We start from the raw sequence: 15,834 nt of genomic DNA, 5'->3' as shown, positions 1-15,834 counted from the left end.
CAAAGAGTAGGCATAAAGGGGACCTTTTCTGGTTGGCTGCTGGTACTGCTGCTTTTTCACATTATAAAGTAATGAAGGGGTTGTAACAATATTATCTTTTGTATACCCAAACCTACACATTTCTGAGCACTCATGCCAAGAAATTGGTTGATGATTGTAGGAAGAAAGTTTGAATATCTCCTCAGTCGTCAACAACCCCCACTAATTTGCCTCAATCACCGCTGAAAACAGCAGTATTTGGGGTAACATTGAGAATCTAATATATTTGGCGCCTCCCATATCCACCTTGTCTGCCGCACTTATGGTGAAGTCTGCAGATCCTAATTTAGGCCTCTTCGGCTGCCTCAACCTATACAACTGTAGCAGAAGCCAGTTATTCTTGATCATCTGGGATTGCTTAAGATTGATGTATTATGACAAGCACCAACTTTTGAGTGAACTGTCACATAGAAGATATCGGTGTATAGAATATCCGGAACTCTTCAAAGAGGGAAATAATCCAGATTTTTGGCCTAGCATTTCTATTCTGTAATATATTAATTTTTGATTCCTCGAGTTAGTTGAACTGCATAATTTAGGGATGAATCACTTAGGGGTCTAATGACTTCTTAATAACCTGAGTCAATTTTGACGGTGCACTTTTAAGGAACCTATTGTCTAGTTTGTGGGGTATTGAATTCAGCCAGTATCCCCACTGATTCAGAATCATTGATCTATTGGTAATATCAAAATGGGAAGATTAATGAGAACCTTCCAAAAGTTAATTTTTGATGTGATGTGCATTTGATATAACATGGATCTTGGCAAGTGAAGGAAGCTATAAGCAAAGTATTATCTTGCAGTTGTGTTAGTTTTATTGCTAATTTGTTTGCAATTTATTAGAGAAATCAAATGCATCCACCTGTTTTTACTCAAGTTCCTGGTTTTTGTTTTGCCAGATTGTTATTAACTGGGAGGATGAAAACCCTCATTAAGCAAAAAATTGAATATTTAATATCTAATTAAATGCTCAGGATTGGCCATACCAAAACTGATTTATTTGCTTTTATGGAAAAAAAAATTAAGAATTTCTAAAATGTTGTCCAAACAGCAGGTGTCCAGTGACATTGTTCAAGACCATTATGCAGCCTGTTGTAGTTTTATACCATAAATCATTAAGTACTGATGTATCAAAATCTCTTCGGCTGCGGTCTGATTTCTCTGCATGAACGAGCTAACTTTTGTTTTTGTGGGAATATTGCACATGGGAAATGATGGTGCCAGGTCATAAGGATTCAGTGTGAAATGGCTCGAGAGCCTGCATGAGTACAGACTCTTGAGTTATCACTTCAAGCTCCCATTTAGCGTGCATCAGTCACACAAATGTTCTTAAGTGGAAGTGTGCATACGAAGCTGAAACTTAATGCAGAGCTAGCAAGACAAAATGCTGAACAACCTCATTTGTTTGGTTAGATAAGCGGAGAATTTAATTCCTATACTTTTTGTACCTTCAACAGTTTGAATAGTTTTGTAAAAAGGAGAATTGAAGCAAAAATCAGGTTTACTATGTGAATTTGCAAACTCTGAAATGGCAATACGCAAGGTATCAAAAAGGGCTTGAAACTATTTAGATGCAGGCAGATTATTAAATCAGAATTGATATACATTCATTGATAAAGGATACTTGTATAAATTAAGGGCATAGTACAAATGCACCTTTAATGTACTTCCAATACCAGCTACAAAGTAGAGGCTTAGTAAACATTGCAACAAAATGCTTAATAACCACAATTTAAATGAGTAATAAATACTAGCCAGGATACTGCAGGGACTTTGTGGTGCTGTAGTAGCTTTGGCATCTTAAATGGATGGACTGAGTCTGTGGTAAGGAGGAACAAAGCTCAGTTTGGATCTACATTTTGTTCATAAGGCTGGCATTTATTCTCCATCTCTGAATACCACTGGACTGGGGCACCTCTGAATGAGTGGCCATTTCAAAAGGTCTGCTGTGGTGGCAGAAGTTGCTTCTATCATAACAGATTCACTCCCATAAAGATCGCTGATCAACCAGACTGGCTTTTACAACAATCTAGTGGTTTTATGGCTATCATTACAAAGACTTAACATTTTTCAAAGTAGGTGGAAGTTTAACTCTATAGCTTTCATTCTGGAATTTAAACCATTATCTCTGTACTGATTATCTGTGCCTCTAGATTAGTACAGTAGCATAACCCATGAATATGATGCCTCTGACTGGAGCATCCAGTCCTATGCCCGAGCTCATTCTATGAAATGGAGCCTACGACTTTCTGACATTTAAGCAAGGTCACACAATCACTTTCTCAGATCCATGAGTTCTACAAAATCTACAGTAGCTGTCATGAGTGCCAAGATTCTGTTTATTTCCTTTGTCAAATTTTGGCTAAAAGACTAAACATAATTCATGAACTTTGGCATTCTTGTGCATTTTAAACATTCAGTTGATACATTGAAATCTCATTTTTACATTGGGTGCTTTCCATATAAAGTTGTTTCAGTTTATTGAACTTGAAAACAGTTACTGTTAAAGTACAGAAGGCATTATGTCATAAGTCTTAAAATACAGCTGATTTTTTTTTAAAGTAATGAGGAAGTGAAATGAGTGCTTTGGGAAAATTGACATCATTCAGCTACTTGCAAATAGACTTGTAATTGGTTATACCTTCGTGATTTTTAATCTTGAAGTTTTCTTTTGAAGTAATGTTCTGCAATTTGTCAGTTTTTTTGGGTCTGGAATATGGAAATTGCCGGCATGTTTACTGCCATGATTAATTTAAAAATTCAGCTTGAGTGAAATGTGTAGATCTGCAATTTAGCAGAGCTATTTAAAGATTTGTTTTTGGAGAAAAATAGGTGAAATCAGATTCTGAAATATTTTAAGCAACAAAACAAGGTTAGGCAATGTCTGTGGAGAGAAATGAACAATTGATGTTTCAGGCAAACATCCTTCACAACTGGAAAGGGCAGAATAAATGTGGGGGTGGGGGAGGAGCACAGGCTGGTAGGTGAATCCTTGTGTGGGGGGTGGTGAGAGGCTGGCATTGATGCATGAAAGAAGCAGGGGGCTAAAGGATGAATCTTTTAGGAGAGGAAGTAGATTAGAAAGTAAAGGGAAAGTGGAGTCCCCAAATCAGGAAGGTGTTGGTGATGGGAAGGGAAAAGAAGGGGTAAAGGGGCCATAGGAAAAAGGGAAAACAGAGGGGAGACATTGAGTAATTGTCAGAAGTTGGAGAATTAACTATTGATAAGGTTGAAGACTACCAAGATGGAACATGAGGTGTAGTTCCTAGTCTATGTCTGGCCTCAATGTAGCAGTAGAGGAGGCAGTAGACAGACATGTCAGTGTGGGAATGGGAAGTAGAATTAAAATGGCTGGCCACTGAGATCCAAGCTGCTATGAAGCAATGCCCAATTTTGTCAGGTCTCCCAATGTAGAGAGAACACTAGATAGAATGTGTGACCCTGATGGATTCGCATGTGAAGTGCTGGCTGAGATAGAAGGGCTGTTTAGGCCCCTGAATGATGATGAGGGAGGAGAATGTAGGGGCATGTATATTCTGACCTTTGCTTTCTCTCTTTCTGGTCGTGAAGGGTCTCGTTCTGAAACATCTTGACTCAGTGAGTTCCTCCAGTGTCTTGTGTTTCCACCATCTGCAGTCTCTTGCATCTGAAATATCTGAAACAGTTTGAGTAATTTGAATTTGACTTGATCATTTACAAGAGCAAACACGAGGAAATCTGCAGATGCTGGAAATTCAAACAACACACACAAAATGCTGGTGGAACACAGCAGGCCAGGCAGCATCTAAAGGAAGAAGCGCTGTCGACATTTCGGGCCGAGGAGGAGTCCTGACGAAGGGTCTTGGCCCGAAATGTCAACAGCGCTTCTCCCTATAGATGCTGCCTGGCCTGCTGTGTTCCACCAGCATTTTGTGTGTGTTGTTTGATCATTTACAAGTAGGACCTTTATGCAGCTAGGTGAAGCTGCAGGTATTTGCTCATTTAGTTAATTTTTTTGCATTCAGTATTTACTCCATCTTGAGTTAACATCCCAGCCCCAAGGCTGAAGTTATCCATTTCTGTATTTCCTAGAAATAAAACTTGATCAGTTCATGTATTGAGAGCCATAGTCTGTTACTCCGGTTTGATAATTTTAATGAAACCTGACTAAGTACTCATTATCAAGTAGGAATATAATCTTGTGATGTTTTGTATTTTTCAAAAATGTATTGATTTGCCAAATGGCAAATGAAATTACTTTTTCCTTATTGCCGGAATTAAATATTTGTCAAATTTTATTTTCAGCTGCCTTTCTAACACAGACAGTCTGTTTGGATGACACAACTGTTAAATTTGAGATCTGGGATACTGCTGGGCAGGAGAGATATCACAGCTTGGCACCAATGTACTACAGAGGGGCACAGGCTGCCATTGTGGTCTATGATATAACTAACACAGTAAGTAATCCCTATTGCTTGGTTTTGCTTTTACATCCCGTTTCTTCCTTTTTGACCAGAAACGCAGCCTTCCACTGAACCACAGCAGGCTCTGAGCCTCCCCAGACTGGCACATGCTCTTGCCTCTTTAACATGGCTAAAAATATTAGTCTAAAGCTGCTTTGGTTTTGTTTTTCAAATATGAAGTGGAAAGGTGTTCTTTCCATCCAGCCTGTACTTCGTACTGCCCTGTTCACTGCTGTATGTTGTCCCACCCACCCAAGGTCATGCACTATCCTTGTGTACACTAATTAGTGAAGCAGGGAACTGATAAATTGGTGCTGGTGCCTGAATCTCAAATTCAAATTGGCATATGTTGATCAGATATCCCCTTGGTTGACTTTTATTCATTGTGCTATAATAAATGCAGCACATTTTATAGGTGTTGTACTTTGGCCCATTGACTCTGAATTGAACATCACCTATTTTTGTTTTGATCTTATCCTAACCTAATTTATATTTCCCACCTTTCCCTCATTATTTTGTAGATTCTATTCCTCAGTTGTACACCAGGGGCAATCTACAGTGGCCAATTGACCTTCCAACCTCCACAAATTTGGTATGAGAGGGGAAGGAGGAGTGCCTCAGGAACCCTATGCATTCACATGTGCAAACTCTGCTCAGACATCACCAGAGATCAGGATTGAACCTGGTTTGGTGGAACAGTGAGGCAGCAGCCCTATCAGTAAACTGCAGACAAAATCAAACTAATGCACTTATTCTTATCCATTTGCCCAGAAGAACATGAAAAGATTTTTCCAAATGGATTAAATGGATTAAAACACCATGCTAATACCATATTGACTGAACATGAAATTCTCAACTTCCCGATAAAGACCAATTCTCAAATGCAAAGTACCATACTAAAAATCAAATTAAGTACTTCTGAAAATGTAACTTGGCAAATTTCTTTGCCTTACTAAGTGATTTGCAATGACTTTCCCATTTTTTAAAAAACTCTGAAGCTGGTGTAAGCAGGCTATGATCTGAGTTTCCAATGAGGAAATCTAACTTTAGAGGCATTGCTCCAAATTTTGTTTTCATTCACTTCCTTTATGGTGCAAGTAAGTCAGCATTTACTTGCATTAGAATGCTTAAATGTTCTGCACTTGAGCATCAATGATTCAACCTTTTAATTTATGCTTGCTGTTTGATAAGAGCTTTGCCCTGTGCCTGATGACTTGGCAGATTATAGGCAGGTGAGCTACAGTTGGTTTTGCTGATTACTGCCACCAATGGTTTGACACGATCATACAAGTCTGTCATATTTTACTTGTATAACTAATCTTAGACAGGAGAGTAGAAATTGTGATCAGTGCCTGTAACTTTCATAGTTGCATCTGGTTAAACTTTCTTAACTTGAAATATTTTCCCCCCAATTACAGTACTGTGCAAAAGTCTTAGGCACATGTTAAAAAAAAATCTCTAAAGTGAGGATGCTTTCAAAAATTGTTTCTAAATATCAAAATTTACTGTAAAGAGCAGTAAGCATTAAAAAGCTAAATCTAATCAATATTTGGTGTGACCACCCTTTGCCTTTTAAAACTGCATTTGTTCTCTTTGGTACACTTGTCATGCAGTTTTATAAGAAAGTTGGCTGGTAGATTGTTCCAAGCATCTTGGAGAACTTGCCACAGTTCTTCTGCAGACTTGGTCTTGCTTGCTTCTGTCTCTCCAGGCAATCCCAGACCACCTTGATGTTGATATCGGGGACTCTGGAGGCTGCACCATTTGTTGCAAAACTCCTTACTCTTTTTGCTGAAGATGGTTCTTTATGACCTGAGCTGTGTGTTTGGAGTCATTGTCTTGCAGCAGACTGAAACTGGAACTAATCAGACACTTGCATGTTTGATGAGGTTCTGCTTGTACTTCTCAGCATTGAGGATTCCATTAATTCTGACTAGATCACCAGCTCCATTTGAAGAAATGCAGCCCCAAACCTGCAAAGAACCTCTGCTGTGCTTCACTGTTGGCTGCAGACACTCATCCATGTAGTGATCTCCAGCTCTTCTGTGGACAAACTGCCTCCTTTTTAAGCCAGAAACTTGAAATTTTGACTCATTAGTCCAGAGCACTTGTTCAGCATCCTCTTCCTTGTGTTTTTGTGTGTAGGTGAGTATCTCTGCTTTGTTTCCACTTTGGAGAAATAGCTTTTTGGCAACAACTCTTCCATGAAAACCACTTCTGACAAGACTTCGCCAGTCTGTAGAGGGATATACCTGGGTGTTGGTGGTTTCTGTGATTTCAGAGCTGGTAGCAGTGCTGGACTTCTTCTGATTTAGAAGGGCTGCCATATCTTGTCTGCATAGCTGACCACTGCGTTTCTCGTCCTCAGCCTTGCCCATTTTTTTTCATGCTTCAAAAGAGCTTGGACAGCACTCCTGAAAACTCATGTTTGCTGCAAAGTTTCTGCTCGAGAGAGAGGCCTTGCTGATGCAGAATGACCACCTTGTGTCTTGTTATGTGCTGTCTTGCAGAATTGATGATTTGAAGGTTAAGCTGTCACATCTGCCACACTTTCACCTTTTAATTTGATTGGCCTTCACCCAGTTCAATTTCTTCTACACCTGTTTCTGTTTAAGTTAATCATTTTAGTTCATTCAACTCGCTGTGACTGATGATTAGCACCTGTTTATCTTCACTTGTTCACGCACTGGGTTAGCAAGTTTTTGAAAAGTTGTCTATTAATATGTTACTTTAATGAAATACAAACATTTCTCTAACATTTGATTTTTTTTTTGAAAAGTAAATGTTTGGAAATCTAAATTGTACTCTCTTCTCCTGACACACTAATGCAGAAGACAAAATTAACATCTAAAACAGATTTGTATCATTTGCACAGTACTGCATGTCCGCTTTCCTTTGGCAGATCATGAAGAGATTCTGCAAATACTAGAAATCCAGAGCGCAACACAAGATGCTGGAGGAACTCAGCAGGTCAGTCAGCATCTATGGAGAGGAATAGTCAACTTTTAGGGCCGAGACCCTTCAGGACTGGAAAGGAAGGAGAAAAGGGGGCAACTTCCAACCTGATGGCATAAATATCAGTTTCTCCTTGTAATTTTTCCATCTCCCTTTCCTCTTGTTTGCCACTTTGACCTCATCTCTTTTCCTCACCAGCCTATCACTTCCCCCTAGTGCTCCCCTTTCTCCCATGGTCCACTCTCCTCTCCTTCCCCAGACATTTGCCTTTTCCAGTTATTACCTCCCAGCTTCACTTCCCCCTCCCCCACCCACCTGGCTTCTGTTATCACCTAACATGTCCTCCGTGCCCTCCCCCCACCTTTATTATGGCATCTTGTCCTCTCTCCCCCCACCCACCCCCCCCAGATGAAGGGTCTTGGCTAAAACATCAACTGTTGATTCACTTCCATAGATGCCTGACTTGCTGAGTTCTGGCATTTTGTGTGTTCCATTGGCTGAGCCAGGTTTAGTTGCATGAGTGTGTTTTTTATCTTGGGCTATGGTGTAGCAGGTAACTAAACCTTGCAGTGGAAGACAAATTGAAAAGCTACATCACTCATTGAAATGTTTCGGGCAGCACAGTAGCATAGTGGTTAGCACAATGCTTTACAGTACCAACGACCTGCATTCAATTCCCACCGCTGTCCTGTAAGGAGTTTGTACGTTCTCCCTGCCTGGATTTCCTTTGGGTGCTTCCGATTCCTCCCACAGTCCAAAGACACGTTGGTTGGTAGGCTAATTGGTCATCAGGTGATTGCTTGGCTGAAAGGGCCAGAAGGCTCCACAATGTATCTCAATAAATAAATGCTTAGGAGACTGTCAGTCATCTAAATTAACTAATATAGATTGGCCAGTACCGTGCCACTTTCTAACAAGTCATTGCTAAGCAAGAGTTAGAAATCTTACAGATCTTCAGGTCTAAATATAATGAATATAATGTTTAATTTTGAAGGATACATTTGCACGGGCTAAGAACTGGGTAAAGGAACTGCAGCGACAAGCCAGTCCAAATATAGTGATTGCATTAGCTGGGAACAAGGCTGACCTTGCAAATAAAAGAGCAGTGGAATTTCAGGTAGGTCACTGTATACAACTGCATTTTTGTCATCTGCTACTACCCACTCTCACAACTCTGACATCTTTGCACAGGAACAAAGTATATTCATTTTATCCTGTTACATAAAATGAAATTCTTACAGAAGAATTTTTTGCATTTTAAATGTGTAAACTATAGATGATTGATTAGAAGTTTCTTTCTCTTGCAGGAAGCACAAGCATATGCAGAAGACAACAGCTTGCTGTTCATGGAGACATCAGCAAAGACAGCAATGAATGTGAATGAAATATTTATGGCCATAGGTATGTGACTTTTTATTCTTAAATGTGTTTTTTGTCTCCTGTCATTTGAGTTTGACCTTTAAGATGACAACTTGCATTTGGAACTGCTTTGAGGAATTATTTTGGCTTGCCTTTGTGCTCTTGTAGCAAAAGTTGGGCTTTACAAACTTAAAATAGTAAGTTACTTGCACTAAATGTTGTCACAGCAGTATTTAAGTAAATTACAGGGACTATATCACTGGAAGTCTTCAACTACAGTTGATTCCAGCTAATCAGGCATTCATCAGGGCGGCTGCCTATTTGGGACAACCTTTAAATAACAGAAAAATAATCAAGAAAGTAGCCAGGATTCCCTTCGTTTATTTGCCCCTATGCTGCATAATAGGGGAAGGAAACTCTTGCCGACAGTTTCTAACTTGCATCAGTTGCGTGCATTTGTGCAGCTGTCATGCTTGGAGCAAACAGTTTTTAAATAGCATCAGTTGTGTGCACTTGTGTTCAAAAAAGTTTTTTTGGTCACTGATAGTTCATGAGAAGTAAGCAATAAGATGTTTCAGAACTTTTGCTCACTGCAGTTTCAAGCATTCAGGCTTGGAGATGCCAGAAACAGTCAGGAGTGAAAATGAAACCATTACATTCATTACTTCATTTTGGGAACTATGAAAAATTTGAAGGTATTGACAATCATCTTAAATGTTACAACTAAAATTAAGATTTGGAAGATGCAATCATCAATAGCATTGTATAAAGGTAGTCCATTATCAGCACTAGGTAACTGCACTGATTTTGTTCAGTTAGTCAATTGAAAGTACATGGCAGCCTCCATTGATAACTATTGGGGACTAATTTTATAATACTGTAGTGACCTAAGTTCTGTATTTCATTTAAATATATTTTTATTGCACAGTCAAATAGTAGTTTGTCTTGTACTTAACTATTGTCATAATTTCAGCTAATTGGAGCAAAATGTACTGGTCCCGATGTATCGCAATTAAACAGAATCCACTGCTTAACGTTGCATCATTAACAACAGGGTATTACTGTTTGAGAGAAATACAGAATTGCTTCTTTAGATAAACTTGAGGCCCTCAGGTTGGGGTTGACCATAGATGTGTCCCAGCTGTCTTCATGATGTACAAGCCAGGGCAATATGTGGCAAGCAAGCCGTTGCAGGCTTTCCCCCTCCACTCAGCATATGAATCCAAAGGAATTGCGGAGACCAATACAGTTTGGCACCAGCAATGTCGCGGGAGTTGCTAGTCAGTGTTGAACTCTATGTAGGAGTTCATGAAGAACTCAAACATCAGATTTTTCTACTGGGTTTGCTCCCGAAGCCCTCCATATAAGTGGATATAGTCACAATGCAGTGGAGGTTTCAGATCAGTTTTGCTTCTAGATGAGCTGCAACCATGGCTGACGAGCCCCATCTGCCTGAAGCAACTGGTTTGCAGGTGCCAGTAACCCATATTTATGTATTATGAAAATTGACAGTCTAACATTATCTTAAGAATATTTTTCAATAACTCATGATATCCAACTAAACAGTGAAGCATATGTACACGCCCTCTTCAATGATAGGCAATGTAAGCCATATTATATATATCTAATTGTACTTTTCAAGCATTAATTGCAATTTTTTCACTCTTCCCCTGTTAAAACATTGGCCAAAAGAGTTGAAAGGAAAATGCCGCTGCAACAATAAAAACAAATTAAAATGCTTTGAATAATAAGTGGACAAACCTTGGGAACACTTGTAATGTGGCCAGCAACATCAAGTATTTCTCCTAAAAAGTAGAAAGTGCTTAATTGGGCAGTTCATGCAGCATCTGTAGGAGGAAAGTGAACATTTTGCGTTGCAGAGCCTTCATCAGAATTTTGACCTGAAATATTAACTGTTCCTCTTTCCACAGATCCTACCGGACCAGAATGTTTCTAGCATTTCAATAGCACTTGCAATTTTTAACTTTGAAATATTTGTCCTCAATTAGAATGTCATTCTGGTGGAGCCTATGGACAGTATAGAAATGTACCTGGGTTGAAAGGCTCTCAGCAAAGCAGGAAATCTCAGGGACAGATATGCATCCTAAGATGTTTCTTGCACCAAGAATAAAACAAAGATTTAATCATGAACCTATAATAAGCAGTAGTTTATGTGCATTAAATTTCCAATTATGTTGGGAATACAACTCAAGTGTTATAGATTGTGAAATAATAAATATGAAATCAGTTGTTGGAACAACTTTTTAAAATTAAACCTTTTTCTTTTACAGCCAAAAAGCTGCCAAAAAATGAACCTCAGAATGCAGGTGGAACCTCAGGACGAACCAGAGGCGTAGACCTCCAGGAGACCAGTCCACAGAGTCGGAGCCAGTGCTGCAGCAATTAAATTGGTAACTGGCAGGTGTCCTCACAGAACCCGACCGGAGCCCCTTCACCACTCGTACTTACCGCAAGAGCGGCCACAGATCGCTGCATTGATTCTTCACACCACTCCGATCACCCAGGAGGAAATCCGCCAACACTTTTTCCATAAGAAATAAGTTCTAATTCTTAAATCAACCTTTTTGCTCTTCCCTTCTAATTCCAGTGATGGATGCATGCACCAGTTATGTTGAGCCAACTTTACCTGGGCAATTCCTTCATTTTCAGACTGTACAACTTGTATAATATCTGGAGAGCGAAAGATTTTTTTTTAAAGATTAGATGTCTTTTTGTGAATCTGCATAAAGAACTTAACCCCTCCAATAAATATTAACAAATTTAGATTAATATGGGAATCAGCGGTTAAATGCTTGTGGTTTTGACCAAATCACAATTATGAATTTTGAAAGGGATCTCTGTATTTGTAATGCAAGTTTTCTTTGTATTCAATCAGTAAACCATTATGTCCATAAAGCACCTTCCATCATAGCTGTTTTGTTCTTCCTCTTTGTGTTCGAAAGCATGGAGTTTTCTTTTTGGTTTCTAGTGTTATGCACTATTCTGTGCAAAAATTTTTGCAATCTGCAAGTTTCAATGTCCATGGAGGTGATGTGATGTCCCTAATGTCAGCAATTACAATCTTGCACAATGCTTGGATTTGTGGAGAGTGTTCAGTCGTGCTTTGACTGTTGGCAATGAAAGCAAGTTTGCCTGTGTGAGAGATACCAGTCTGTAATAAAAACTTCTGTAATTTGACAAATAAAAATAGAGGGAGGTGCGAATTAACTCCAGTTTGTATTTGTTTTATAATATCTAACTTTTTAATTATCAGCTCCATTGGGATTGCATTACTTATAGTGCAAATGAAGACAGTTAACCAACAATATCATTTGTCTATTGAAGTATTAACTTTACCACCTTTCGCAAATGAATAGCTAATAAGACTGTTTCAAAGTATGCTTTAAGTACAGTATTACACACTGGAAGTGTTGATAGATTCTTCAGACATTGCTGCCAGCTAGTTTTGAAATGGGCTAATGTGGCAAGGATTTAGAATGTTAACTTTGAAAACTACTTTTTAAAACTGCTAGTGATATTGAAACTCAATGTCCCCAGCAGCAAATTTTGTTTTCACTAGCTTCTGTAATTAGTGCTAGTTTTGGGATGTTTTGTGCTGAGTACAAGAGGGCTGGGAGTACAAGAAAGTCTTGTTGCTGTTAAAAGTTTGCATTAATCGCACCACAATCTCAAACTGTAGTTTTCAAATGATTATTTGTGATTGGTATCAAATGTGGCTTGTACATGCCACTGTGCAACATCCCTTAATGTTCTGGAAATGAGGCACACTTTGGTAGCCAAGCACTAGTGATTTAGTACCCTTAAAGATAAGTGCTAATTACTTCTAATAAACTATCAACTTTAAAAAAAAGTGTTGTATCTAGCTTCCTTTTACTAACATTGTGAACTTGCAATAAACAAAACCACTCCAATTTCATGTAAGGTGCTGTGGTTTCCTGAACAAACCCAGGTTCTTTAAATATGCAGAGGACATCAATCTCTGAAAGAATAGAAACCCACCATTTGTGTAAGAAGCTCGAAGCATTTAACAGCAGATCATAATGTTTGGTTGCTTTCAACATCTAAATTTGGAGAAGTCAGGAAATTAGCAGTCCAGTTGGTCGTGTTTGTGGTATTAGTAAAAACATATCTGTTCTTCTGATCCAAAACATAAATGGAATATCTAAGATTGTTCCAGATCAGTATATCAAAGAACCAACAGTGCAAGTCTAGTATAATGCAATGAGTGGATGAATCTGGTAATTAAAGGAAAAGTAATGGTAATGTTAGAAGTTTGGAAGTGATCAAGGTCTTAAATTTAAATAAAACAAGTTTATGGTATGAGGTATGGCTTTGTTATAGTAGACTGTTAAACTACCAGTTAACTGAATTTACAATGTGGCCTTGTGCACAAACACTTGTCACTGGAAAACTAGTCCACCTCTGGCTAACAAAATTTCACGAGGCTTAGTATTGCTGAAAAGTTGAATTATGTTGCCATGCAGAATGTGGCAAGAGAATACCATTATATAAAGAAAGAGGAAGTAGATGAATTGTAATCCAATGATAAAAATAAAAGCAGATTGTAAACTTTTATACGTATGTGAAAAGGAAACTTGGCAAAAATTCTATTTGGGAATATTATATTGGAAAAATTGAATTGAAATTGTCATTATGAAAAGGTATGAGAGACCTCTAAAATAAAGGATGTGAAATACTGCAACAAAGTTTAATGATGCAGCCTTGACAGCTGTCTCCATTGGAATTTGTCTGGATGGGTCCACTGAGAATCATTTCTTGCCTGTGATTATTAAGCAGGTTAAGATTAATGAGTTTTTGAAGCCAACCAAATTGGGAATCCTCCTTTCCCTTGGTTGACTGTTACCGTTTTTTGATCTTTAGATTTTGATTCAATGTTGCAGTGTCTAATTCACTTATTCCACTTGCATTCCACAGTGCCTTAAAAAATATTCAGCCCCTCAACCATTTTCACAATTTACTCTCATTTTCTAAATTTAAAATATATTAAAGTAGGATTTCTGTGCTAATTTACAAAATTTTGTGCATCATGTCAAATCAAAAGAAAAATTCCTCTTTCCTCAAGTGCAATACTGTATGTTGCCTTACCAACTCACCCAATTTCTTGATGTGGAAAATTGCAGGATAGGCTATTTTCAAAGAATTCATAAGAATAAATACCTCTGCTCTGTAAGGTCTAACAGTATGGTGCATTTTCAGCAGACCATATAAAAATGAAGATAAATTAGGGAAATAAAGGAGCACAAATCTGGAGAAGGGTGCAATACCATCTCAAAGGCACTGAAAATACCTTGGAGCTCAGTGCAATCCAATGTTTAAAAAAAATGTGAAACCACAGCCACACTACCTAGGTCAGGGCACCCCTCTAAACTTAGTCACTGGAGAATGACACATGTAAGGCTACTGTGATACCAACAGACACTCTGGGTGAGCTGCAGAAGTCAGTGGCTGCAACTGGAGATGAAGTTCACAGCTCTGCAATCTCTAAGGCCTTGTATAAATTTAAGAAAGAGTGACAAAGAAGTAGTTTTGGCTTTGGGAGGGGGAAGCATATCCTTGCCCATAAAGACTATAGAGTGACACTTAGAATATACTGTAAAGGTGTGGAAGAAGGTCTTGTGATTAGATGAGACTAAAGTGGGAATTTTTGACTCCACTCTAAGCAATATGTGTGATGTAAATCTAATACTGCACCTCAGCCAGGTAACAACATCCCTACTGTAAAGTATGGTAGAGGTAGCATCATGCCATAGGGATGCCTTTCAACAGAAGGGACTGGAAATCTGGTCAGGATTGATGGGAAGATGAATGCTGCTAAGTACAAAGAATTCCTCAATTTAAGAACCTGCTAGCCTCTGCCAGAAAACTTAAACTGGGGAAGAAGTTCATCTTTCAGTAAGATAACTCAAAGCACATTGTCAGAGCAACCGTGGAGTGGTTTCAAATGAAAAAAATTGATGTCCTTGAATAGACCAGTCAGAGTCCTGACCTTAATCTGATGGATGTCTCTGGGAAGACTTCAAGATTTCTGTTCACCACTGTTCCCCAACTAACCTGGCACAGCTTGAGCAATTTTGCAAGAAGGAATGGGCAAATCTTACTCCATCACATTGTGCAAAACTAATAGATACTTATCCAAAAAGACTACTGCTCAAGAGGTGGTTCAATTAAGTACTGAGCAAAGGGGGATGAAATGCTGACATTTCAGGTTTTGAATTTTTAGTTTTTCATGCTTTACAGGTTTCTTTGTTTTTGGCTCCAATGTGAAAAAAGAACATGTAATTCACTAATTTTTTAGATGTTAAGTTGAGCAAAGTCCCTGTTCGTAATACTCATTTATGTGAACAAAAGGTTGGGGGCTGAATATTTTACAAGGCACTGTATTTTTTGTCTGAAGTGCTGTACTTTTATTGAATGTACTTTTTATTGGTGTGATCCTGTATCCTCTGATTCTAAATGAGTAATTTAATGTAAATTTCCAGACTTGTGCAGTACAGATGTCTTGCAGGTCTAATCTCTTCTTGGACAATTTGAAGATCCCAAGTTTCTCTGATTCTTATGCATTTTCTGTTGGGGATTATCCTCATGGTTTTTTTTCTGGTTTGCCTCCAGTCCTTAACCAGTTTGTCACCAGAACTCAGAGCATTGTGGGCATGTTATGTTGGTTCCGAATGTGTGTCAACACTTCCAGGCTGCCCTTACCACATCCTTGGGTGTGTTGGTTGTTTACACAAACAACGCATTTCATTGTATTTCTCAATATACATGCGATAAATAAATCTGAATCTAAGCAATTAATTCTTGGTGTAACTGTTTGCTTCAATTTCCTTTGCAGAGAATTGGCACCTTGTCTTCATTTCATGTGCCCTCATTTCTGTTGTTTAGTTGCCATCCTCACCAACCTTCCTGCTGATTTTTGTTGTCCAGGAACAGAAAACTAATTTGTAGTGGAGAAGTGGAATTCCACTTGCAAACTTGTCTTTAGCTCCATTTTAGTTTG

The 15,834-nt window shown here is 38.6% G+C and overlaps 1 protein-coding gene across 2 annotated transcripts in view; it reads left to right on the top strand.

The window, feature by feature from the left end:
• Positions 1–15,628, top strand: part of rab5c (RAB5C, member RAS oncogene family) — a 38,120-nt gene extending 22,492 nt beyond the window's left edge. The window contains exons 3-6 of one of the 2 annotated variants that reach the window (XM_059956466.1): positions 4,324–4,475; positions 8,431–8,553; positions 8,744–8,837; positions 11,087–15,628. In XM_059956466.1, the coding sequence (XP_059812449.1) occupies positions 4,324–4,475; positions 8,431–8,553; positions 8,744–8,837; positions 11,087–11,202 (485 nt within the window). In that variant the 3' untranslated portion in view covers positions 11,203–15,628. The remainder of the gene's footprint in view (positions 1–4,323; positions 4,476–8,430; positions 8,554–8,743; positions 8,838–11,086) is intronic. The other variant, XM_059956467.1, reaches the window with a different exon arrangement.
• Positions 15,629–15,834: the final 206 nt, after the last annotated feature.

This window comes from Hypanus sabinus, chromosome X1 (genome assembly GCF_030144855.1).
Source record: "Hypanus sabinus isolate sHypSab1 chromosome X1, sHypSab1.hap1, whole genome shotgun sequence".
Classification (NCBI taxonomy): domain Eukaryota; kingdom Metazoa; phylum Chordata; class Chondrichthyes; order Myliobatiformes; family Dasyatidae; genus Hypanus; species Hypanus sabinus.
This window is presented reverse-complemented; position numbering and strand designations above follow the sequence as displayed.